Here is a 27,952-nt window from a genome sequence, read left to right as displayed (position 1 = left end):
CATATCTGGTTTACTTGTAAGTTTTATTGGGTATGCCTTATTTACTGCTTTTGGGCAACCCTTTCAACAATTAGTAGATCCATTCGAAGAACACGGGGACTAATTGAAGTAATGATGCCCCAATATGTATGTTTATTTGGTCACATATCCACTCCAAAATCTACTCTGTTTTCCCTGCTTTTCCAAGCAATGTAGTTGCTCATCAATTTCTTTCCTTTCAAATAAACATCCCAATAGAGTTTGCTAAAGTTGATAAGTATGTCTTCTAGTTAACTAAAGTAGCATATTTTACCTAACTTCACCCTCCCATATCCTAAATAAAAAGCTCCCATTTCTCATCCAATCAAAACATCCATAACATTTTTTGTTCAAAGACCACTTCTTCCCTTCCATTTTACTTTGTTTTAGTTGCCATAACGTCACCTTCCAATACAACCCACAATGAGGCAACAATATGTCTTCACTACTCTCACGTTGCTCATCCTGTTTTCCCTCAGTTGTTCAACAACATTAGCCCAAGCTCCGGCACTGGCTCCAGCACCTTCCGGTCCGACAAACGTCACCAAGATCCTCGAAAAAGCCGGTCAATTCACCCTCTTCATTCGTCTTCTAAAGTCCACTCAAGTGGCCAACCAGCTGCTCGGTCAGCTCAACAATTCCAACAATGGTATGACCGTTTTTGCACCAACGGACAATGCTTTCTCCAGCCTTAAATCGGGCACATTGAATTCACTCACCGATGAACAAAAAGTGGAGCTGGTGCAATTCCACATCGTCCCAACATACCTCACCTCGTCTCAGTTCCAAACCATTAGCAATCCTTTGAGAACCCAAGCTGGTGATAGTGGCGATGGCAAGTTCCCTCTCAATATCACCACTTCGGGGAACTCCGTGAATATAACAACAGGGTTGACAAACACCAGTGTTTCCGGCACTATTTACACTGATGGTCAGCTTGCTGTTTATCAAATCGATCAAGTTCTTCAACCATTGCAAATATTTGCACCTAGGCCTCCAGCTCCAGCACCGGCACCGGCAAAGTCGAAGAATAAGAAGGCTACCACCGTTGCTGATAGCCCCGATGTTACCCCAGCTGATAACTCCAAAGCGGCCACCTTGCAAAATGTTGGTTTGTTTGGAGTTGCTGCTCTAGTTATTGCACTTTCTTTGTGACCATGAAAATGGAGAAAAGAAGAAGACAGTGATTTTGATGGTGATCAAGATGGCGAGTGTTTTTTATTTTTTCAATAATTATCATTTAAAAAATTTATGTTCTGTATGAAGATTGAATTTTGAGTTTGTGTTGTTGATTTCATTTATTTTTGTTTTGAAATTTTCTTTGTTATCTCTTATTTCTCAATTGTAATTGTGAATTTTGTGGCACTTTCTTCCTCCTTTCTCTTTTAAGATTTTGCATCATTGCATGTTTTTGAATACTTTTATTTTCAAATATTCATATTTTATTTAGTTTAAATTCATATTCAAATTAAGTTGAATTAAGTATAAAAAATTCTTTCTAAATTATTAATAAATGTTGAGTATAATGGTAAAATATATTGTACAGAGAAACACATGCATATTCAAACATTGGATATAACATTATTAGAAAAACAGTTATAAACTAGAAACATAAACCGACTAAAACCCAAAGCACTTTTATTAAGATGCTCAATTTTTCAACCCAAACTCATGTATTAAAACATTTCTTTCTCCAAGCCTTCGAAAAGAAATAAAAGGAATAATTAAGTATTATTTTAATTTTTAAAAGATTAAATTGAATATGCTTAAGTATAGATTAATTTTTAATTTAAAAATAAAAGAATTCAAAAAAAATAATTTAGGAATGATTAAATAATAATTTAAAAAGAAAAAAAGAAAACCTAAACCTTCAAATTTTAAACCAACCAACCAACCAATGGAACTTTAGGAGGGCCACTTCTGGGGCGGATGCAAGAAAAATATATTTTCTTTTTCATATTGGAAAGTCCCAATTGAAGAAAAAGATAGAGCTAAAGTTTGTTGCTTTGAAACAAAGGACTTTACAATGGATTCAACCGTCAAGAATAAAGGGCCGAGGAAAGAGTAATGTGAGGACTCGATCCAGATTCAATTTCAATTAAAAGTATATTTAGATGGGCGGTGTGTTTACTTCCGATAAGGTTAAAACAACAGTGATTCAAAGAGAGATCTAAGTGAGTGATAATTTGCTAACAAGGCCAAACATTTCAATCTTTCAAAACTAGGTTTTTGAGTGTCGAGCCGAAGTAAAGACCAATTGAATAGTTTTCTGATGTTGAAGATTTAAGGAAACAGAAGGAACCCAAATTTTAAAGGGAGAAATATATGTGTGGAAAATAAAATCACTCTAAATTTAAATTTTAGTATTATTTCAATTATTTATCAAATAACATCTTCATAAAAATATTAAAATATGTTATAAGTCTTTTTACTTTTTATAAATTTAGAATTTAGTCCTTTTCCGTTATTTCTAGGAATTTAGTTCATTTATTTTTCAAATTTCAAATTTCAAGTCCAATTGTTAATCTCATTAAATTTTTTTATTAAATTTGTTAGTGTGATATTTTAAAATAAAAAATACTCACTTGATAGCCATGTAATTAAAAAATTAACATTTTAATAAACTTAATGATGTTACCAATTAGATTACATCTTAAAATCTCAAATATAAATGATTTAAATTCCTTGAATAAAAGTAGGGGCAGGTCTAATTGTAGAATATCTCATAACCTTGATTCTTCTCTCCTAATTAAGAACAGATGCAATGATTTGGATTTTCATGTTCTCTCTTATCTTAATTTCAGAAAATGTAATTGTAATCTTAGCAGGAGTATGATTCTCTTAGATTCAATCCAAGGAGCTCACCTTCTCAACAAGACCCTTTCTATTCAAGACAGGAACGTTTGGAAATTTGACCACAATGGTCTTTTATTTTTTAGTTAAAAATGTCTACCAACACTTCTACAAAATGAATTCACCCTCTCCCCGTTCTGATAATCTGTAAAAGCTTGGAATAATTTATGAGGCTCAAATTTTTATTCAAGATGAACCCATATGAGGTTTGATGGTCAAGAGTGTTCATTACTCTAGGTGTGGCTTGAGATCAAGTCGCACTAATTGCGTTTGTTGTTCAAGCTTTACACTATTATTGTAAATCATAATAAAAAAAAAATTTCCTTCAAGATCATTGTCTTTCTTTAAAAAATCTGCAATGGTTGCCTCCCTACTAAAGACTTGGTTGCTAAGAGGGTTTTTTCATTGTCATTTTGCAAGAGTTATTTAATTTGGTTCCCCTCACGGTTTAATCTAAATCTTTTAATTCCTTATTTGTTTCTGAATGGCTTCTCTAATGGCTCAACACTAATAACCTCAATTCACAGGAATCCAATTCTTTTATTACCCTCACTACTTGTTCACTTCGGATCATTTGGAAAACCAGAAATAATCTCATTTAAAAAAAAAAAAAACCCATCCCTAACCTCTTGAGTAACTTCGTTTTCATCAACAATTTCGTTCTGTCGATTTCTTGCTCTTTTGACCCCTCATGCCTCTCACCCTCTTCCCCAAAGAGCACTTACCATTGATCAATGGGACCCTCCCTGGATTCTGAGTTTTGATGTCTATAAGTCTAACGGCTCTGGCCTCATCGGTGGCGCAACCATTATTTCTAGCCCTGATGTCTCGCGCTTCTTGCAGGCCAGCAACTACAAAATGACCAGCCTTCTCCAAACTAGGTTACTAACCCTTCGTTCCATCCTTCTTATCCTGAAAGATAACGTCACTTGTTGAAACCTACTTAATTTTGATAACAAGAATGGCACGATATCATTATTGGACGCTCCATTCTAAGATGGAAACTCCAACCAGCCTATGCAACAGCTTCTCCAGAAGTCCTTATCCAACAATGCAAATATGCCAACCGACACCTCAGAAGGAGACTAAACAATGGGCCACCATTGCCTCAAAATCTATTATTAACTCACTTGGCCATGACTCTTACTTTTCAATTGTACTAAAAAAGTGGATTAAATTTAAAATAGATGAAGAATACAAAAATTTGGAGTATATTTTAACCTAATAAAATACTACTTGTGTATTATACATCAACATAAAAATATAATTTTTAAAGAAAATACTATTATTAATAGGAACCATGAACAACAATAATAGAAAGACATGACATTAGTACAAATAATAATAAAAATCGCTATAAATTAATGTACAAATATCATGACTGTAAAGTAATACCAAAACAAAAAAAAAAGACAATTTGACAATAACTGCAACATTGAAATAATTCGGAAACAAACTAGAGATGCATCAACTTAATCAAATCATGATATTAACATACTTTATACTTGCTCAAGCCTGGTCTGGTCTGAAATATGAGCCTAAAAATTTGCCCAAACCCGCTCATATTTATAAAAGACTAACCCAAACTAATTTTAGGCTCACCCATAATTTTTTAATTTTTTTTAAAAAAATATTTATATTATATTATTTTAATATTTAATAAAATTTTATAAGTTTTTTATTTATTGAACATTTTATAGTCATATTAACATTATTTTAATGTTTATGTTAGAGTAGTATTATATATCTAGTATAGGTTTATTTTTTAATATGTTCTAAATTACTTAATATATAAAAATAACATAATATAAAATATCATAAACTTAAAAACAGACTGGCTTGGTTGGGCTAGGCTTAAGCTTGGGCCTTGAATGTTTAAGCCGATCCTAAACCATATTTTAAAATAGCCTAATTTTTTTTCCCCAAGCTCAGTTTTTGGGCTTAATATTTTTGTCCAAACCCTCTCAAATTTCGGACGGGTAACTCGAACTATGAATAGGTCTACTCCTGGATGTTAGAATTATTATTTTAAACTATTCAAAAAGTAAAATATTAAATTTAAGCTTTTAAGCCTTTAATTAAATGAAAAACTTTTGAAATAAACAATTTTAATGTAAATATTTTTAGCTTTACCTCTTTTTTTTTTCTAAATTTTATTAATTCCCTAAACAAAATTCCTTACATCATCGTGCGTTTCATATTGAAAAAAACAAAAACGTTAAATTCAAAAATATTTGATAAAATAAAAAAAAACCACATCTGAAGAATATTAGTTGTAGTATAATTTAGAAACATGGTGCATGGGGCGAGAATTGAATGGAAGTGGCCAGATTCGTTGGCCTACCAATTTTCCTAAAGTATCCTATGCTATTAATGATTCAAGTTTTAGTTGGAATTCTTCAACACTCTTCTGGTATAAATTTTGTATCTGCCAAATAAACTGAAACCAATAAAAACATATTTTTTTTATTGATCTAAACGAGAGGAGAAAGCAACATCATTTTCACATGCAAAAAATTAAAAATACATCATTTAGAAAAATTATTTGATGTCATCAGTCTTATTGTTAAATGGTAGAAAGATTTAGATATTAAGTAAAACACAGCAGGTTTATTTATTTGTAAAAGAGTAAAGTTGATTATTCCCTTTCTACTAATATGACAAAGTGATGAATACACACAAGATTCTGTGGATGCTTTTAGTCGATTTTATAACGTGAAGTGCGAAAACTTTTTCCTTTTCTCAAAATAAGATCTCAACTTTTTGCTGTTCGCATCATATAAGTATCATGACTCAGTTCTTATTTGTATGTTTGTGGTTAAGTTGGAAGGTTAAATGTAATCTAGTCATTCGTGCAACAAAAGGAGATTTTTTATAATATATTTTCTTATTTTAAAATAGAAAATGGCACTTGAACATGCATAGTAATTTTTCGAATTTTATTTCAGTCAAGCTTTGAAAATAGGGTGGGAAACACAGTGCAAATTTAAAACTAAAATCACAAAAAAGCTTTCAGAATAATAATAATAATAATAATAATAATAATAATAAAACAAGTTTACTAGTAGAAAAACACTAGACTGGTATACTAATAATAATAATAACAATAAGAAGAACAAAACAAAACAAAAAATGGTGAAAACTCTACGTGCATGGAGGGCCCAAACACTGCCATGTCTCTTTCTCTTCAGTCGAGTGGTCCCATCACAAGACTCCCTCCCTCCCTCCCTCCCTCCCTTCCCTTCCTGAGTTGACTCGTTGCTTGCTGCTTCCTTTCTTCTGAGTATAATAAACTCATCACTCATCTCCATTTTCATTAAGCTAGCATGCACCTTCATTAAGCACCTTTGACCTACCTCTTCTGTCTCAAACTAGTCTTAACTGGAATCAACTCCATGGCTGAACTGAGCCCATTGAAGCAAACTTGGCAAACTCTTGCTGGAAGAAGGGTCTGCTTGATTGACTTCCCACACCAAGGAAGTCCCTGGTTAAGCTTGCTTCCACTTCATTTGCATTTGTGTTCAGCTTTGATGCAACCGCTTGGCCTCCTTGTCTTTCATTTGCCTTCATGGAGGCGTTATTGACAAATGACCCATCTTTGATGATGGCTGCTTGCGTTGAAGGCAATGAACTCACTACCTCGTTTATGTTCTCAGATTGATTTGCCTGCTTAAACAGCTTGTAATAAGCTTCATTTTTGTTGTGGTCATTGATGGGGCTCGGAATTGTTGAAGGGGGTGAGCTCATTAACCCAAATAATCCACTGTTAGTGATTGTAGGGTTGCTTCTTGTAGATCCCATTTGGGCCGCTTTTTGCAGGAGAGCAGTGGCTGACATGTGAGTGTGGTTTTGTCGGAGACTATTCTGGGTATTGTTCGAATACAAAGATGTTATCGATTCAGACAAATCTCCCTTGTTCTCTTCTTGTTTTGGTCCTCTTTGCAATGCTGATGACATAGAGAGGTTGGCACCTGGAAATGATGCCTGTGGGTACTGGCTGAGCCATTGTTGTGATTGTGATAGTGAACCGAACATGTTCATTGGTGCAGCAGCTATTCCCAATTCAGGCAAGCTTGTAGATTTTGGTGCTAAGAAAGCATTAGCATTGCTTTGAATACCAATTGGGTTAAGCTGAGAATTAGCTTGGTCGAGCCATAATTGTAGCCTTGGCTTTTGCAAACCATTGTCGACTAGCTCTGAACCAGAAGCAAACTCTGGCCTAAAGCCTGTTTCGTAGTTATCGGCCCCCCCAATGTGTGTCAAATCATTAGTAAAAGCTGACGGATTCATAGTCGTCGTTGAAACCGAAGTGAACCTTCCACTTTCTTCAGCTAAAGCGTCACAGAAAGCTCTATGAGTGATGAAACTATCCTTCCTGCATGACAAAAAATGAAAAAAAAACCCATATCAAAGAAGCCGATATATATCTACTTTTGGGTCAGACAACATTAAAATTAAATGCTCAATATGTTAGCATTTAATTCCTCAACAAACTAATCATATGGAAAACCTTACATACATATATATATATATATATATATATATATGTACTGTATTTGCAATACCTGGAAAAGAGAGTTCCACAGTCACATCTATACTCCCTAGTGCCACAAATCTTACTATGAGCTTTCCAATCAGACTGAACTGCATACTTCTTTGAACATTTCTCGCACTTCCATTTCTTTTCACCATGTTTACGGCTAAAGTGTTTCTTTATACCGGTGAGGTCACCTAGTGCTCTCGATGGGTCATGGTGGACGCAGGTCTTTTCAGGGCAGATGTAAACTTTCTTTCTAACCTCTTTGTTGGTTCTTTGCTTGAGCTTCCATGGCAGATTGTGACCTCTCCTGTGGAGCTGTAAGTTCTGGTCCCTTTGGAAACCCTTGTTGCAGATTTCACAGAGGAATCTGTTGGTCGCCATTAGAGACTTTGGAGATAAAGCTATAACTTCTGCATCTGGATCTGCTTATTCCCACAAAAAAAAAACAACCAAACCCATCAAGGAAAGCAGTTGTAAAAATAAAATCAAACAAGAATGAAAGTTGACAGACTTGCCTGGTGTGCCTGGCAAATTTCTTTTCTTCTTGGAGGGATTCACACTAAGAGTAGGGTTAGGGTTTGGATTTGGTTGTTGAGTCAACCCTCTGATGGTGGAAGGAATTGAATTGGAAATCCCATCGTGAGACATCATTTTTGGTGATTTGATGAAGTGATGGAGCACTGCAAATCTATCCAAAAGTGGCTAAACAAAATAAAAACCAAAACACCGCAAGCTGAAGCAGCTTTGTTTGTAGTACTTCAAAAACTGAAGATAATACTAAAAAAGCCAAGAGGCTTTACTACAAAATAAGCACAACCCAACAATTCTGTTTTCTTGTTTCTTGTGTTTTTTAAATCTTAAAAACAAGAGAAAGCTTGATTTTTTTGAACTCAAAGGCAAGGATACAAGAGCTTGTTTAGAAATTGGGTTAAAACCCAGAAGAAAACTCCAAAAAGAAAGCTAGCTGGAGAGAATATTTCCTCCTCCCCATCCCTTTCTCTCACCTTATCTTACACGGCTTCTCTTTCCAAGTCAGCCATCAGCCATAGACTCAGATGGACCACCTTTCTATTTTATATTATATATTATATTCAAATATACAAATTACACTTACGATATAGCGTGGAGAAATTTGGGATGAGAAATCGAATCGTGGATTCGGTTATTTTAATTTTTTAAATTTGGATATTACTTATTATACAATTAAAATTATCAATTGCTGTAGTTTTAATGTAGATATGAATAGATATTTTGATATTTGTTATTCAAGTTACTTGAATAATAATGTGACTCAATTTAAATATCTGAATCTATTGATTCTCAAAAGTTTATAATTTTGATTTTATATATATATAATTTTGTAGATTTAAATATTTAAAAATATTGAAATTTGTGAAATTGATTTTTTACAAATTCAAATATTTTATGGATTTTGATTTTGAGATAAATTTGAGGGTTCAATTCAGATAATTCAAAAAATGCAAGAATTCCCTCCATTGCCAATTAAAAAATAGATTGGAGAGAGAGAGAATGAATTAGGTAAAATTACTGTACAATTGTCTTGTATGTTAGAGAATTAAAGGAAATGGACATACATGATACTTTTAAGTGATGTGATATGTTCATTCAACATGTTATAATGTAATAAACTCGCCCACATTTAATCCGTGAATAGATTGTGAAATCAGGTGGGTTAAATATAACTATTTGAGTGTTTTTAAGGAGTCTTTGTTAGAGAACAATGGTCATGGTTATGTGATGGAAGAGTGGCTTTGGATTATCTTGATGCGGCTAAAGGTAGAATATTTTCTCTGGCTTGCTAGAAAGGATAGCTTTGCCTTCAAAGTGGTTTTTGAGAGATAGAGTACTAGTGCAATAGTTGTGCTTGTTACCAATGACCTTGCTGTTGGTGTAAGACATATGAAGAATATAGCTCTCGTATACTCATGTATGATATTCCAATGGTTTGGGGGGGGGGGTAATGCCGTCTTCACCTAAAGAGATGCTTATCCAGTGTTATGCTGGTGTTTTAAAACAAAGATGGTTGATTGGGTGTGGGGTTACGTTGTGGTTCATTTGGCTAATGAGGAATGAATGGCAAGCTTGGAATGGTTTAGAGACTGTTTTCTCTTGTAAACTGAGATCATTATTTTGGAGGGATTGTGTTGTACCAAAGAGGCATGTTGGCGGGTCTCTCCAAAGCTATGTCGATGTTGCGAGTTCCTTTCCTTCGTAGAGAGTCGGAATTTCTTCGAATCCTCTTGCTGAAAACACTGTCAAGTTCAATGTTCATGGATTTGCATGCGGTGGCTACATTAAAGGTATTGAGGGATGGGTGTTCAATTCTGAAATTCGACCATGGAAGTTTTGGAACATCTTTAGTGAGATTGATTGTTGTATTCACATTGTTAAAAACGTATATTTCGATCACGCCTTCAGAGAGGCAAATGGGTTGGCTGACCCCTTGCCAAACTGGGCATTGGTAGAACCTCGTTTTTCTATGCTTGGTTATAAGGTGATTAGTGATGTACCCCCGATTTTGTACTTTTGCTGAGCAAAAAAGAATGGCAAAAATTTCAAAATTTGGAGAATAAAAATAATAAAAATAATTTTACAACTGATTATTCTCTTCTCTAATATTTCGTGTGCATATCATTATTAGTGGTTGAAATAAAAAAAAAAAACTCAAATAAGAAAAGTTTGTCAACAAAATTTAAACATTACCATTATACACTCACAATAAAAAAATAAACAACTCGAAAAGGCAATAAAAAAAAGTTAAAAATTTTCTCGTTTGTAACTTTTAAAGAGTAATCAATTTCAATAGTATTAAAAAAGATATGAGATCACTATCTAATAAAGTTATCCTAAGGCTTTAAGAAGCTAAAGAAAAACTTGGAAGTAAGTTACATAGAGAAAAAAGAGACAGCTCTTTTTATACCTATTAATACAATAAGTGAAAACATGTTAGAATATGTAATGGAATAAGAAAAGCTAAAATAAAAGAAAACCTAATGCTAGAATAATAAAAATAAACCACCCAACCGAAAACTCGAAACAATGGAAACAACTTGAATTTTTCATTTAAGGTGTTCCTGATGTGCTAAAATCATGAAAATTAAACTGAAGTCTCTTTATATTATAAATATCATATTTGAAAATTTTGGACATGAAATTCAACCCAAAAAAACTATTTATTTTTTTAAATTATTTTATTTTTTTGTTCATTTTTTGAGAGACCGCTTAAGTAAAATTGACAAAACACTTTATATAGTATAAGAAAAAAACACACAAATACCCAAATCTGATACCAAATGCTAATGAAACACTTTATATAACACGGTATAAGATTAATAGTGGAATTGTACTCAACAAATTTAACAGTTACTATTTATGTTAAGATTGAAACTTTAAAATTTTTAAAATATAAAAATTAAAATTAATTAAATTAAAATATAAAAATAAGTCCAAAACTTATATAGGAGCAAAATAAATGTTGAAAAAAGAAGTTGAATATTATTATTTGAAAGAAAGAGGAAAAGAATGATGATGAGGAAGGGAGAAAAAAATGTATAAAATAATGTAAAAAGGAGGGGGGGTGATTGAATGAAAAGGGAGTTGCCTTTACAGCCAAAGTGTTCAGATTGAAGATTGTTTAAAGTGAAAAAAATGATTATGTTATAATTGTAGCAAGAAGCATGGAGATTTTCTTATTGGGTTAAAAACATAAATAAAAAGGTGAAAAGATTGAGAGAGAGAAAGGGAGGGGGATGGTTGGCGCCCGTGAGAAGTGAGTGGACAGAAGGCAAAAGGCAATGGGTGGAGGGGACCCCCAATTGAGATTTGTCAGTAGCTAAAGCTTATCGACATAAGGTTCCGGTTAGTTTAGTTTACTTTGAATTTCAAAAAAAAATATCCTACTTTTTAAAATCTCACATTTCATACCCAGACTCTTATCAAATGTAACATTTGTTACCTTGAGATAACCTATTTATATTTTTCATAAAATGTTAAATATAGTATTTGTACTTTAAAAATATATAATGTAATATTTAAATTATTAATATGTGTGTTATTATAGTATCTGATGTTAACAACGTTACTGAATTGTTAAATTAATTAATAAAATTTGACACGTAAATTTTTTCTCAAGTCATTAAGTTCACGTAAATAATATTACATTATGTGAAAATTAAATTTAAAAATAACTAAACATATGGTTAATAAAAATAAATATTAAACTTACATAATAGAAAAAGGTCATCTTCTCCTTTAAGTAAATGTTCATCTTCTCCAAAAATTTTCCATTTTAAATAATGTTTTTAATTGATTTTAAATAATATCAAGTACTTTTATGTTTTGTTATTTTTTCTAATTTAATTTAATTTAATTATTTTAGTTTTATTTTGATTTTTCAAATAATGTTATATTATTTATGTGAACTTGATGATTTGAAAAAAAATTTACGTGTCGAATTTTTATTAGTTAGTTTAGCAATTTACTAACGGTGTTAACACCCACTACCATAATAAAACAAATATTGATAATTTAGGTACCACATTATACATTTTCAAAGTACAAGTACCACATTGGACATTTATAAAAGTAAAATACCATAATAAAACACATATTGATAGTTCAAATACCACATTAGATATTTTCAAAGTACAGGAATTATATTGGACATTTTATGAAAATACATGTACCAAATGTGATATATTATCCCTTTTGTTTTTCACAAATTTACCGGATGTGCCATAATCTAATATAATTAAAGAACTTTTAATTGTTTTATGTTATTTTGAAAAAATTATAATTATAAAGATAATAAAATTATTTCATTTAAAAATATTATATTTTAGCATTTTTATTTGGTTTCTCAAATTACAGACAATTGTTGTAACACCTCGATACTTAACTCAATCACCAAGTCTAAGTTACAAGGTGCCACATTCGTTGTCAGAGCAACTACAATTAATAGCATTCAAGTCAACATCATTATACATTTAAATACAAGCAAATCATGCATATTAAAACAATGAATTATCGTTTTTGGGTCTTATATGAGCCTACGAAAGCTCTTTTACTAACCCGAGGTCGAAACAAATCAAATAGTAAAGATTACAAAACCTTGAGTTGACGTCCTAACTTCGAGGATTTCCTCGTCGCGGCATGACTCTCTGACTAGGGTTCACCGTGACTTCAAGGTTATGTCGTCACAACAAGGACGTTGAGTTGTTTCTCGTCGCAATGCCAGAGGTTCGTCACCGCGACATGACAAATTGTTACTTTCAAAATCAGCTTGTTACAAGTTTAAATGACCTGAAATCACATGTATATCTCCCTATACAACCAAATCATCAACTTACCAATTGATATCAAGCGAAAATATACCAAAATGGTATTTTCCAAAAACATTAACTATCAAGTCTAACTTTAACCATTTATACTCTAAAACAAACCAAAAATTCTAACAAATGCATAGCCATTAACCTTAAAACGCCAAATCAACTATATGAACATATTCAAGCACAATTTCTAAACATTTGCATAAGATCACAACATGTACAGCTTAGCCATTTGAAACATTTAGCAAGGTGTCCTTAGGTACATGCCACAAGACCAAAATGAACAAACTATACAAACTTTGTTGAGTCGAAAATGGTGGTCTGGATGTTGACTTCAACTCCCTTCAACTCCCGAAGCTTCGAGGAGAAACTAAACCTGCGCACGGAAAAAACAAACCGTACGCTGAGTAATAGGGCTCAGTTATACTTTCATGATTCAAGATATCATAATATAGCATAAGTAGAATGATATAAGGCATATGAACTCATAATGCAACCTTGGTATGATCATATATATATATATATATATATGAAGATGAGCATATACCAAATGGTAAGCTAAATTATTCAATATTTCCCATCAAATCCTGTAATACCTCTGTTCGACTCATTCTCTAGATCCGGGTACGGGCATCACAACTGAACCAGTTTATCATTCATACTAAAATTTTAATAATCTCACAATCAGTTTAAATTTTAAACAAAGTTTACTGTTCGCACTACGGACTCTATGGAATCTAAATAAATACATCATAATCGCCCCTCTTGGCGAAGTTTCTAAAGGTGACCCCCTGTCTTATGTGCATGACAATTTCTATCAATGCCCATTATCTTAACGCAATCTGGCTTGGTCCATTTTTGAGTCTCTTATCATGTATCTCCTGCATTCATAGAACAACCCTTGTAAGTTCAAACGAACTCAGTGAGTTTCTATATTACACAAAACATATCCCATCTTATCGGGATTTTTCTAATTAATAACAATAGTAAATACAATAAACTCCTTGCTCACTGGGAATGTTTCTCTTAAGCCATTCTAGCGGACCATCTACTCTGCCATCAAGCCAATCTGACGGCTCTTCTGAATGCCTCGTTGCTCTCGCAGTTCTTATCCTTTCTTTACCTTTTTTTTTCTTTCCACTTATCCCTATCATGGGTTTCTTATTTCCGTAATTTTATTGTATTAAGGCAGCATTCTAACTTACCCTCTTAAGGTTCTTGGGGAATGTTCTCAATTTGTTTAGTCTGTGGCGAACTCTTTCCTTATCTAAATTTTGTATGCCTTACTTACGTTCATTCATTAGTATGGCTATCAAGATCCCATGCCATTTTGGCGGAACAAGTCTCGCTTATTCTATATAGTAGTTAGATTACTTTTTTTTTTGGTGATATGCCTTATTTGTTTTACCTTTAAGCGTAGTACATTCTTCTACTATGGACCACTATGTCCTATAATACTCCACAATCGTGTTTATTGTTTCGATGAACTCTCTTATGCTGCTACAGTCGAGCCATGATATTATGCCGTACAATCACACGTTTGTCGTCCTAAGTGATTCGATTGGTTGCCCTAGTCAAACTATGGTCTTACATCTGCAATCCTCGTGTTTTTAGTTTCGATAGACTACCTATGATGTCATAGCGTCTGCCAACTATGGTCTTACACGTTATACCCAGTGTTAATCTTCTTGTCGGACAATCTTGTGTTTAACATCCCATTAGACAATCCCGTATTTATTATCCTGTCGAACTATCCCGATGCCATAGTGTCTTTCAGTTATGGTCTTATTCATTCTACTATCAAATCATCTTTTAATGTCATAGCATCTTTCAGCTATGGTTTTACACATTAGAACCCCGTGTTTATTGTCCCAGTAGACTACTTGGGTTGTCATAGTCCAACTATGGCCGTACACCTCATATTCCTCGTGTTTAATGTCTCAGTGGACTATTAAATGATATCATGTGTCTTTCAACTATCGTCTTAGTGCTATTTACCATGATGCCATAACATCTTTCAACCATGGTCTTACTCATTTTTATCCTAATGCTATAGCGTCTTTTAGATATGGTCTTACTAAGGTTTGGCTATAGCCTCCGACTGGTCCCATGGCCTAGCCATGATTTTTACTCTTGCTATTTCATTCCATCCATTCCTCTATTTCACCATTCTATACATTGATACTCAAACACCGCAATGTTCTCTCTGCAAGACCCAGAGCTTTGCAAAACACGGTTTGCATTCAACAATATCGTATAGCGGTATCTAAAAGAATTACTCTATCTTTTCTCATTCCTAACTTCGTCTAACTCGTCATTGATTCCCTTTTATTATTTCTCTTTATCATGCATTCTAAACTAGTATGGAGGATACTTATAAACTTTTGAAAGCATGCATTAAACTTTTCTAGTTTTGGGTTTTAGAATAGAAACTCACTGGTACACCTTAGTTTCTTAAGCTTAGCTTTTCCTGATGCCAGAGCTTCCCATTATCTTAACAGTAGCTTGCTGGATTCTATTTTCCTACTTAAACCTCATGATTATCGCTCCATATAGAGCTTCCCTTAATCGTCTCTTCTTCAAAGCAACTTAGGAAGAAGATGAAGAAGAGATGACAATAAAATAATATAGAGTTGAATCCTCCCTATGAAGTTATTCCCCAACTATATATATAGCCTCTCATGCTTGGCCTTTCAACTTATCACAACCATTCATCCATAATCATTTTGTCCTCCATTAAGGGACCAACTAGTTCTAATCCAATCGAACTAGACTTGGTTTTCAACCATATCTCATTTCATTCCTCATTTTTCCTGGTTTTTCAATATAGACCGCCAGTTTGTAGACTCTTTCAGTTTAACTCATAAATGTTTTAAATTTTTGGGTTTAAAGAAATTAGGGTGTGACAAATCCATTCTTTTGCTACCTACCTTTCAAGTATCAATTAGAACTTATACTTACTCAAGAAATAACACAAATACATACATGTCAAAGGCATCACTTCAATCAAATTTTCATAATCAATTCATTTACTTATCTTATACTTATCATTCAATCTAATCCTGGAGTCTACCAATTCATTCACATTCACTTCGACCCTCAAGGCTCATTTTTAGTTGTTTTGCGTAATAAGATACATACTTTATTCATTTCAATTTATACATGAACTTATTCAATTCTCAAGTATCATACCAATTCATTTCAGGATAAGTTATCGAGCTTATTATTAATTCCCCCTATTAACCTAACTAGATTTAGACAATACACGGATTGTCCAACCAACACACTAGACTGGCACTGAAGTGTATTATCATATAAATCGAAGTAAAGGAAACTAGCACGTAAAGTGCATGGTGGTACACGAAGCGCATAGTGGCAAGCGAAGTGCATCTTGGCACGTAAGCACATAAACTTGTACACAATCCAATTCTATAACATGCCAACTATATCTAACTTAACCCGACTAGTTAATAGGGTACTAATGTTCAGTTTTATATACAATTCACTACATATACCATTTTCAATCATATGCATATCACAATTCAAATCATCACCTAAATACATGTTTTCCATGTCATACCATATATATCTACTCAATTTTCATTTCATATATCACAATTCAAGTATTACATATCATTTTTCATTTTTTTCATTTTAGTCTCCTATATCGATGTTCCATATCAAATTCAATCAAAACATTTCACATTATCACAATAGACTCACCTCAATGACTCACCAATCAATAAATATGTATATACAATAAAATATTTCTATCCCGAATCATAAAAGTACAAACTAAGGTTTCATGCGTCACTCGTCAACGATTTTTGTTTTTCCTTTCCCTCTCGATTGTTTGGTGTTGTCGTTAGCTATGAATAATCAGAAAACATCATACAATCAATTTCCGAACAATTCAAAATCAAATACTAAATTACACATATTTTACAATTTATTCAATTTAGTCCCTAAAATTAGGATAAACATAACTTTCAATTCAGGGCCTCGGATTAGAATCCAATTTCACCAAAATTCATAAGGGATCTTCTATTTTCTATTCCTATCAACATTTCATAACATTTTTCATTTTACTCAATTTGGTCCCTAATATACGACGCTAACAATTAATTTTTGCAATTTAGTCCTTTTTATATACTAAGCTTAATTTCTAACAATTTCACACCAATTTCATTCAATTCTCAACAATTTCTAATATTTTTACAAATTAGTACATGGGCTAGCTAAATCAAGCTCCCATTACCTCAAATCTATAAAAATTTATAAAAATGGCTAGGCACTTACTTGGAATTAGGGGTCAAATGCTTCAAGTTTCCAAAAAATAGTATTTTTCTCTTAGGTTTTCTACTTTGGCCGATTGGAGAAGATGAATTATCATCTCTCCTTCCACTAAGCTCCCTTTTATATGAATAATCAAGCTTTACTTAATCTAATTAAACCTTTAAATAATCATTTCTTATAGTTTTAACTAAAATTAATTAGTTTAATCACCAATTATCAATACCGTCCACTAACATGTTTTTAATAATGGTTTATTAATCATTTTGGTCATTTGGATAATTACAATTTAAGTTCCATAACCTTTTCCTAATTAAAAATCTATAGCGATTAAACTTTTACGATTTAGTCACTAAGCCTTAATTACTCAAATTTTGGCTAAATTACTTATCCAAATTTCAATTCATCATCCAAATTTCAATTCATCTATACACTAACTCGTAAATATCCTTATTTAATTTTTATAGACTCAATTTATGAAAGCAAGATTCCAACACTACATTTTTCATTAACACTAGATATCGGGTTGCTACAATTGCGAATTATTCAATTTTGAATTTTCATATTGTAGTGAAAATATAAATCAATTTATTATCATAATACTATTCAAATTTGATTTAAATAGGGTTATGCATCCATTGTTTATGTAAAATTCTCCAATGCAATCCGCTTTTGTGCTTGGTCAACTCATAACCAGTAATGCTTTGGTCGCCTTTGAATTGATCCATCACATGAGAAGTAACGATAGAGGAGGATGGATGAAACAACCTTAAAAGTAGCATACTTGAAGTTAATATCAAATTACTTGAATAAATCCTAAACTCTAAAGCAAGTTAGATTAATTAAATAAACCTTACTTGAATTCATGATTGTAATAGTAAAAATCATTTTCCACTCATATAATATTGCAAAAAATAAAAAGCTTATAAAAATAGGGTTAATGTACCAAAGGGTACTTGAGCTTGACATTAAAGTTCAATATGGTACCTATATCTTTTTTGTTTCAATTAGGTACTTATTTTGTTTTTGTTAAACAAACTAGTACCTAAGTTTAACACTATTAAGTTGAAAAAGTTTATCCAATCAACACTTGACAAGTATTTTTTTCTCAAGTTGTTTTTAATTGGGTTGATTTTAATATAGAATCAATACAAATTATATTAAAATTAAAAAAAACTAATTGATAATCTTAACATAATATAATCTAATATTTGTTTTCTTGAAACCAATATTTAGAGTCTTGATAATCTTGCTTAACTCTAAGGATGCTCAAAATCCATCCAAGTTGAATCTCAAGTTTCATGATCTTTTGGGCCTGTCAAATTGGCTTTGTAGAAGGTTAAGCCCAACTTGTTCTTAGGCTAAAAATTGGGCCCCATATTTGTATCACTAATTACGTTGGAAACCCAAAAACTAAAAAACTCATTTCTCCCAACCCTCTCCCTCTTAATCTCCATTTCTCCCACTCCCTTTCCTTCGCAATCTCCATCTCACAATTCTCCCTATCTCTATTTTTCTTCTCTATTTTTTTTCTCAATCCCTTTGTTTCTTCATCTCTAAATCAACAAAACAAGTTCTCTTTTCTGGATGAAAATTCTTATCAGAAATGGAGAAAAAATGAAGATTCTTCTCTGCTCTTAAATAAGTAATAGTTCAGGGGCTTTTCGCTTCGTGTTTAAGGTCCAACAACCCTACAAAATCCTATTCACCCATAGCTAGTCTATTATGGAGAAAGTAAAACAACCATAACAACTACCACTACAACAGAACATAGAATTATCGGCGATCTATAGCGGCATTTATAGTTAAAAACACCACAAGTTTATACATTTAGCGACGTTTATATAAATAAAAGCCATAGTAGATGTTATTCTGAATTGCACGAAATTATTTCCATGAAAGTTAATGGCCGAAATCATACAACAATTTTTATACAAAGTGTGAATCATTTACTTTTAAATATGTCAAAAATAAATAATAAAAAAATTACATTTAAAACTAACATATAATGGTGTTTAACGATAAAACGCCGCCATAAGTGTGAAGGTGTTTGAGGAGAAAACACCCTAAATATGTCAAAAATAGATAATATATATTTATTTTTAAATTGACATATAGCGGCATTTCTAGTTTATGTGTGTATAATTAACAATGATAATGAAGAAAATGCCTCTAAATATATTAAAAAAATAAATTAAAAAATATTTTATTTTTTAAACTGATATATAATGACGTTTGGTGTTGGAAACGCTGCAATAGATATCTCTTTTCCGCGATGTTTTAATGCCAAATGTCATTAAATATATTTAATTTATTGATTAAAACGACCTCATTTTGTTTTTTCAACGCTGCTGTTGGGTTACTTAAAAAAACTACTACTACTCTTTTTTGTTTCAACTAACTCAAAAAATTCTAAGTCCCTATCTATTCACTCCCCCACCTCCGTCGCTACCGCTGTCCCTGTCCAGCCGACCAACCTTTCACGTCACGTCCGACTTCCTCCGGTCACCCACATCAGTAAATTTTTTATAACTGCCCAATATTTGTAATGGATTTATTTTTGTTGGGTTGTTTTGGTTTTGTATGGAAAGATAGTTAGATCTGATGTTTGGTTGGATTGGATTATTGATATTTTGTATATCTTGTGACGTTAAGAGTGGATGTTGATGTTGGATTTTTAGTAAGAAGGATTTAGATTGGATAATAGTCTTTGACTTTTTTGTCTCTTACAATTTTTAATGCATTTGAAGTGTTGCAAATGATTATACAAGCGATTGTATTGTATGACATATCATCTTTTAACGTTGCTATATTCTTAATGTTGATTTTGTAGGAAATTAAAGGTCATTCAGTTGGGAGACTAGAATTTTTCATACCTACTCATCACAAGAAACATGGAACTTATATTCTTAATTTGTTTCTAAATATTGGTAGTTATGATTACATTAAAGTTAATTATATTTAATATTTATTGAAAAAAGGAATCTACAACAACAACATCCCGAAGAAATTGAAAATCAAGTGCTTCTCAAAGTAATTGAAAAAGTAACTTGTTTAACATAAACAAAAATAAGTACCTAATTAATATATATATATATATAACAACTTCACTCAAAAGCTTAAATTTATGATAATAATAATAATTATTATTATATATACTTGAATTTGTTGTATTAACCATATCAATTTCAAGAAAAGTGAAAAGCTAAATAACAATGGCACATAATTGATTTAGCCTAATTACAGTAATCCAAAAGTTAGAAATTTTAGCATTTTGGATTTGTTTGCTTAAAATTTAAAATCCATTAAATTCTTTAAAAATTATTTGTTTAGTATTGTGTTGAAAAGCAAGTTTTTCTTTATGTTTAATATAATATTTGATACTTGAATTTGGAAATTTTTAATTTGACGTTTAAATTTTTATCTAATTTGATATCTAAATTTATAAACCATTACAATTTGCTCCAAAACACTAATCATGTTAAATATTTTATGCGGTGGCAAATATAATAAATGTATGACCAACACATGATAGATGACATAAAGTTTATTTTTTATTTTTTAAATTCTAAATGTTCAATTCCTTTTAATTCGATGCGATGAATTTATTTTATTTTGAGTTTTTAAAACTCTTTGTTTTTCCCTTCTCTCACATTTTCTTTCTTCAAAAATTTTCATTGAAAGTTTTTAACCAAAAGCTTCCTTCACCTTGTTTCCTGGAAAATGGGGTAGATTTTCCTTCTCCTTCTTTGACTAATTTTGAGCTTTAAAAACTCATATTTGTTGTAGATAATGTAGTGGACAACACTATACTTGTTGGGAGCTGCAAATTAAGGAATATGTGGGTTTGATATTCTACCTAATACCATCTTTTTGCGATCCAGAGAAGGGTACACAAATGATGGCTTGCATGCTATACTTTGTGCCTCAAAGTGGGAGTTAATTGAAAGGTTCATTTCTGCCTTTTGAAGTGTTGGTTAATAGTCAATAGAAAAGGTACGTTACTTGTAGTCTATCAGCTCTTTCATAATTCTAAATGTTAAAACATATATACGTATCCTTGCACCCCAAAGACTTCTTAATTCTTACAAATTCAAACACCAAATAATCTTCTGCCATAATTTACTTATTAATTAAATTAAACCCCAATTATTACCAAAATCCAAACTAATTGTTTAATTAGAATTTTTTAATTTTAATATTAAACAAATGATAATATAACACACATCAGGTAGTATTTCTGTATATACCCACAGTTGAGTGCATTGCATATATGATATAAATAAATATATATTGAGAAGATATATAATTTGAAAATCTAGGGTCGACGTATTAATTTTATATCCATGTAGAAGGAACTGAATATTAATCAACGTTAAATTTTCTTAGGATAAAGAAATTAAATATTATATGATGGATGAAGTAACAATAATGGACGCAATAAAAAAAAATAAGGTTTGTAAATTTGGTGGAATATCCAAAATAGTGAAAAACTAGCTTAAATGATGACGATGATGATGTAAAACCATGAAGTAGCTAAGTTCCTCAGGTATGTCATTCGTCTTCTAGGAAGAAGCCCAAGGAATAAATGGAATGTAACACTGGATGGCACCATCAATGTTACAAGGCATTGTTTGGTGATGATGATCTTCGTCATCGCCTTCATACGGAAGCTTATAAAATGAAGGGCTTGCAAAAGTAAGCAACACAACCGTCACTGGCGTTGCTGCCATTACTTTCCCAGCTACTATTCCTCCTAATAATTGGGTTTGTCCCCCTGAAAGAATTATATTAAAAGAAGAGCATGGCGTCGATGTAGTACTATGATCGGCAAAGAATGAGCCAGACAAGGAGAGGATCCCAAAGGCTCCAGCAAAACGATATGGCGCCCCTTGAGAAGAAGAATATCGGAGAATGACGTCTGAAACAAAGCCGGTGGAGCTGATTATACTAACACCGACATGGTTTCTACGGGCGAAGTTGATGATGTTTTCAATAACATCAAAACCAGCGGAGATTTGAAGAACCGCTGTCTTCATAGCTGAATCGTTGTCTCTAGTTATAACAGTGGGAGTTTTGGGTTTATTTTTAGAGCCTGGAGGCCTACCTCTAGGCTTCCTTGCAGTATTTCCTTGTAGTACCTCTGAGCTCCCTCCGCATGTTTGGACGCTTGGAGGAGGGTTGGGGTCAGATGAATGATCGAAGGTATGAGGCTGTACTAAAGGGATGTATTCTCTATAATCCGCCATCGACAAGAGAAAGGTGCTAAATGTTCAATTTTCAATGTGACTAATAAATATATATATAGGTTGGGGTTGGGGGAATATTATAATTAGGATTTGTAATTTTAGTTGTATTAGGATTTTGAATATGCACTATTAAAAAAAAAGTATTGTATTTTGATTTTTTTTGAAATAATAGTTAAATTAGTATTATATTTTGATTCGAAATAATAGTTAAATTAGTATTAATTTAAATTAAAAACAAAAACAAAAAAAACCCTTGATTTTATTCCCGTATATAATAAACAAAAGGTAGAAAGTAATGGTATATAATTTTATGCGAACCATCTAATGATACTCTATTCAATGTTTAGTACAAGTTTTTAAATATGTAATAATGATATGGATATATTTTTATGTATTATAAATGTTTAAATGGATTAAAGGTTAATATTTGATGCAGTGATGGTAGTCTATAATTCTATGGATTATCACATCACCTAAAAAATTAATTGGATTTATTTATTATCATCTAATTTACTTACATGTTACTAATGATTATAATTAAATACATTTAATACATAAAATATTAAACTAACCTTATCATTTAAATAATTCCGTATCTATTTTATGGTTATAGACCCGAACCGGAAGTTGAACCTCAAAATATAAAATACCAAACAAAAATCTTTCGGTACATTTTTATTCATTCAAATGAAACAATTTAATTTGTGTCCATTTTGAAGTATAATAAAACTTTAGAACTAAATTTCCAAGTTTTTCTAATAAAAATAATGTACAGAAATTTATATCTTAAAATATGTATATAGAAAGTATCTCCTAGCAAGTATAAGAAGTTGTCAAATAAATATATATATGGTGAAATAGAAACATAAAAATGTTTTATTGATATACAGATATACCCAGCAATGCTACAAAGCCATATATTATTGCAGGGCAAAAAAATCATGTCCTGTTACAGTAAAATAAACAGTATAGCTGTAGGTTCCTTAGGGCTAAATGGACGTACATAAAAGCCTCTATTCATTTCAGTGCACTGCCAACAGAGAAAGATTTCCTTAGAAAATGAATGGACATACATGCAAAAGCATTTAACATTTGCATCCAGAAATCATTATATGGAAAGAGGATACAAGATAATAAGGAGCTTACTTGTACAAATAGAAAGCAATCCCTAGAATGATACACAGCAGACTAATGTCAATGCAGAAATTTCGGCTGGATCTTATCTGCAAACATAAGCAAAATGCTATTTATTGGAAGCTTAATGGGAAGAAACAATCATTTTTAGAAAACAGTAATTACCTGGGTAATGGTTTTCTTCAGTCTAACATTATTCTTTCGAATATCAGATGTTGTCTTGTCAACCTGTATTAAGTGATGCATTTATGGGTTTTGTCCATGTTGTCTGCTTTAACTGATTCTAAGGCCAAACTGAAGAGACATGGCATTAAGAAAAATTCTCACCTTTGTCTCAATTTCATCCATTAGAGGAACTTGTCTATCTATTTCCTGAACATATTTAAAGCAAATAAATTAATTTCTTGTTGCTCATGATATCATGACCAAACCAGAACCATTCACATAAGAACAAACCTCATTCATGTCAAGAGCTATATTTTTCAGTGTATCCAGACCTTCTGATATCACATCAAGACCTTCATCCTGCATGCATTTTATATATAATTAAAACAACAGTGCAGAGACCACTTTGGATTGCAGTGTAGATATTAAAGGTATTGCTGTGAAGCTTACATGCCTGTTTCATTTTTCTCATTTCATAGTCTTGTCTAAATTGATCTGACTCTTCAGTTTGTTGGTAAAAATCACTACCGAAGCGCTCCTCTGATAAAGGAAAGTAATCGACGATCAATTTCAAAATTAGCTCGAGGAATAAGCATTACCCTCAATTACCTGATGAATCAAATTTGATTTTTTTGTTGGATGATGAAGTTCCCCATCCACCGCTCTCGCTTGCTGCAGCCGTAGACCCATCTGGAATGGCTTTAATTCGATCAGGTAGCGCTAGAACCATATCGAAACGAGTTTCGTGATCCTCTTTGGAAAGTCCCTTCACCTGTAGTTAGATACCAATAGCATATTCAATACAAGAATTCCATTGTCAACCTCTTGTAATCTTAAGTTACCATAATCAATCAGGAATCAAGACAATGCAGCTTAAAATTTTGAACATGGGCAAATCGAACTAGTAATCTCACCCTACTTCATGCTGACTGATATTTAATTATCATAAAATCTAGAGCTACATTACTGAAATGAGACAAATCATAATTAAAGAATAATATAATCTTTGTTAACAAATTCAAATACCTACAAAGTTAACGATAATATGACTACGCAAAAAGGCTGAAATTAAATAGAAATATACCTTCTTTTTAGCCAATTTTTGAAGCTTAGGAACTTCCTCCATCAATCGAGCCTTTATCCGACGAATCTCAGCGCTCAATGCCACCGCCGCTGCTCTATTCTTCTCCGTAGAAACCTTGTCAGATTTCTGCATTTTATTCCAATAATTAATTTGAAAAATCAATGTTTGAAAAGAAAACAAAAAAAGGAAGGGATAAGAAAAAAGGAAGCGAACAGCGAGAGCCTTTTCGATGTCGGCCTCAACGAGAGAGTAGAGGCGAGCGAAGGCATCGTCGAGAAAGGCATTGGTTTCGCGTTGCTTCTCGGGATCGTACTTGTCATATTTCTTGCAGATTTCATCGACTCGGAATAGGATATCAATTACCGTCATTTTTCAATTTTCCAAGAGGGAATGGAACGATGAAAGAGAAAGGAGAGGAAAAATGATTTTGGTGTTTTTTTTCGGTTGGCTTCAGGCTCCATGATTTTTCGTAGTTGGATGTTGTTTCTAATTTTGGGGATGAAAAAGTAATGGTGGAGCGGATACCTTGGTAAGGGAGCTGAAAAACTGATGTAACAGCCCGATTTCTTCTGTTTTGAATTGGCAGGTGACGGCGGGGCTTCATTTTCGCCGCCGTTCGCCGCCGGATTGGCTTGTTCAAATCCAACTTTCATTCTCGTTTTGAAATTGTTAACGTACAAAGAAAATGTACCTTTAAGGAAAAATCTCGCAGTTATGTGATTTATGATGAAATATTTTCTATCACGAATCTTCTCTAACCTATTGGTTAAAATGAGAAACCACCTAAAATTACCATTCCATTTTCTCTAATTTATTTAAAACTACTCCTACATTAGATAAAAAATTCTATCGCTTCTTCTCTTAAAAATTTTATTCATTTTTATTGTTATAAACTGGTCCCCTATATATTAGTATGAGATATATATAATACGTCATATTACAATCGCTTAATTATTTCATCAATCAAACTAGCTTTTAAAGATACAAATAAATATAACTTTTAACAGAAAAATTAATTTATTTTTAATCTAATATATAAAGATTAATTTATTTATTTTTAATAAAAACAAAATACAAACTTACCTTTAATACAAAAACTTCTAAAATACTTTTATAGTAACCACCCTACGTTTACATTTTTGTTTGGATAGCTTAAATTAATATAGAAGAAACAATTTTTTTTCTTTTGCTGAAAGTGAAAAAAGAGAAGGAATAACTACTTAGTTTTAAGGTAGAAACCGAAATGAGGATTTTTAAAATAATACTAAAATTAATTAATTACAAAAATAGTATGTGAAACATATTAATTATAAAAATGGGGTATTTTCTATAGTGAATATTGACGTTGTCTAATTGATTGATGACACAACTATTGTTTTTCTTTTAAAAAAATAATTTTTTATTGACGTCACATGACACATTGACGACACAAAATTAAAGTATAATAAATCAAAACATTCAAGGACTTGATATGAATTTTCTTCTTTCAGATCATCTGATGTAAAAAAAAAACACTTAGTGTCGTCTAACCGTATGACGGCACCAAATTTAGTGCAGTAGATAATTGTTTCATAAACTCTTTTTGTTTATTATTTTCTTTTAAACTCATATAGTAAATTATATTTTATTGATAAATGTTAAACTTATTTAATTATTTTTAACGATAATTAATTTGTTTCTCATAATTAAATAAAATTTTAATGTTATTTTTATAGGAAAACCCCAAAATCAGCATTCATGTTAACTCAGATTGAGAGATTGATGAGCTGAAATTTGGAATATTCTATTATAACTGTTTTCAGTATAATACACATTAATTATTTTAACATTTCATTTAATTTTTGGCTGCACACTTTATCAAAATTTAATGGTGCCAATCAAGGTGCGAACCAAAGCAAAAACAAAGAAAGTGAAGGTAAGAAGAAAGGTGAAAGAGCAGGTAGGCCGAATAGGACTTTCTTGATTCAAGAAAACACAAATTGTTGACATCTATGGAAGAGGAATAACGCTGAAAATAATAGAAAATTTCCCGCTATACTTTTTAGCCAAAAACATGAATAAACATGTCATTCTTTTAACTCAAATAAAATAATTAGTTCGTGGATATCATAAATTAACTTTGTTTAATATTTGTTGTAACGATAATTAGAACAAAAACATGCAACAATAAAAATAAAGGTAAAAATAAATCGATACAACTGATTTTTGTTAACACATTTCAGACATTACAATCCTACATCAGCGTAGCCTTGTCTAGTGAGTAATTTTATTCAACAATCATCCGAATCACCTATTGACTTAAGTTTAATCTACACTTACACAAAGGAGTAATTGTAGCCCCAATACTTACCCCAATTGTCACAAATCACTCACTCAAATATCTCATAATACAAGCAATAAACCTCTCCAAATAATACCTAAAAAAGCATTACAGAATAACCACAAGAAAACAAAACAAAGTTGTCAACAAAAACACTCCAAAAACTGCTCTTGATATGCAGCATGAAACAACCTATTTCAGAAAAGATTGTATAAAACAGGGATATTATCCATTTCTAATAGTTTTATGTCACATCAATAATTTCATCCTGAATATTAGGATTTTAATTTGGATTTAATTTTTTTCAAGATGAAAATGCTGATGTGGCATAAAACTATTGGAAAATATATACAAATGACGTGGTATCACTGTTTCATACAATCATTTTCCCGCCCTATTTTTAGGCCTCTTCAAGTGGTTAATCAATAGTGTTTTGATAGATTTTAAACTCATATTTAAGAGTTAAAATTATCTCATTGATTATCCTGAATATTTAACACATAAAAGTCTTCATATATCAGTCTTTTAATTACTCCAAAACTCTCTTGAATAAATATGATATTTATCTCTAAAAATAGCATTTTAATCACCAAGAGAAGACTTTCATGCTTATCCAATCATCTCAAGTAATTCGATTGGGAGTCTTAGCACCTGAGTCAACCAATACTTCTAGTTTTGTCAAATATGTTACATTCAAGTAGATTGAAGTCAGCACAAATAAAACCTATTTAAGGCCAAGTCAATAGCCTAAGTAGGGAAACAACTTCATTATAATAGAATATGGAACGAGTAGTAGCAACTTTCCCAATAGTTTCCACCCATGCTTTGCGTTGGATTAATTATTTATTTATTGACTAAATTATACTGTAAAAATTTAAAGTTTACAAATGGCTCAAAGTTTTTGTACTCTTCATATATTTGGAATTTAATTTCCATAATTTTATTTTC

At 31.7% G+C, this 27,952-nt stretch overlaps 4 protein-coding genes across 5 annotated transcripts; 1 reads left to right on the top strand and 3 right to left on the bottom strand.

Annotated features, from left to right (window-relative positions):
* On the top strand, window positions 1-1,383 carry LOC108457490 (fasciclin-like arabinogalactan protein 12). Its single transcript, XM_017756592.2, has one exon. It carries the CDS (start codon window positions 442-444, stop codon window positions 1,171-1,173), a length of 732 nt encoding a protein of 243 aa, XP_017612081.1. The 5' UTR covers window positions 1-441; the 3' UTR covers window positions 1,174-1,383.
* A 4,406-nt stretch (window positions 1,384-5,789) lies between these two features.
* LOC108454217 (zinc finger protein BALDIBIS) lies at window positions 5,790-8,499 on the bottom strand. The gene is made up of 3 exons (XM_017752599.2): window positions 7,927-8,499; window positions 7,437-7,833; window positions 5,790-7,246 (listed from the first exon to the last, which is right to left on the bottom strand). The coding sequence occupies exons 1-3, from the start codon at window positions 8,060-8,062 to the stop codon at window positions 6,259-6,261; spliced, it is 1,521 nt and encodes a 506-aa protein (XP_017608088.1). The 5' UTR covers window positions 8,063-8,499; the 3' UTR covers window positions 5,790-6,258.
* Window positions 8,500-21,617: 13,118 nt separating this feature from the next.
* Window positions 21,618-22,301, bottom strand: LOC108455539 (AT-hook motif nuclear-localized protein 15-like). The gene has a single exon (XM_017754085.1). The coding sequence runs from the start codon at window positions 22,299-22,301 to the stop codon at window positions 21,618-21,620; it is 684 nt and encodes a 227-aa protein (XP_017609574.1).
* An 853-nt stretch (window positions 22,302-23,154) lies between these two features.
* On the bottom strand, window positions 23,155-25,551 carry LOC108456093 (syntaxin-72). Of its 2 annotated transcripts, none has more exons than XM_017754688.2 (9): window positions 24,898-25,545; window positions 24,685-24,810; window positions 24,210-24,372; window positions 24,055-24,140; window positions 23,892-23,960; window positions 23,763-23,807; window positions 23,601-23,663; window positions 23,448-23,524; window positions 23,155-23,331 (listed from the first exon to the last, which is right to left on the bottom strand). In XM_017754688.2, the coding sequence occupies exons 1-9, from the start codon at window positions 25,051-25,053 to the stop codon at window positions 23,319-23,321; spliced, it is 798 nt and encodes a 265-aa protein (XP_017610177.1). In that variant the 5' UTR covers window positions 25,054-25,545; the 3' UTR covers window positions 23,155-23,318. The 2 variants fall into 2 exon arrangements, 1 of the variants encoding a protein (XP_017610177.1); XR_008270955.1 differs by having other exon boundaries at window positions 23,313-23,331; window positions 23,448-23,544; window positions 24,898-25,551.
* Window positions 25,552-27,952: the final 2,401 nt, after the last annotated feature.

This window comes from Gossypium arboreum, chromosome 9 (assembly GCF_025698485.1).
Source record: "Gossypium arboreum isolate Shixiya-1 chromosome 9, ASM2569848v2, whole genome shotgun sequence".
Taxonomy (NCBI): Eukaryota; Viridiplantae; Streptophyta; class Magnoliopsida; order Malvales; family Malvaceae; genus Gossypium; species Gossypium arboreum.
This window is presented reverse-complemented; position numbering and strand designations above follow the sequence as displayed.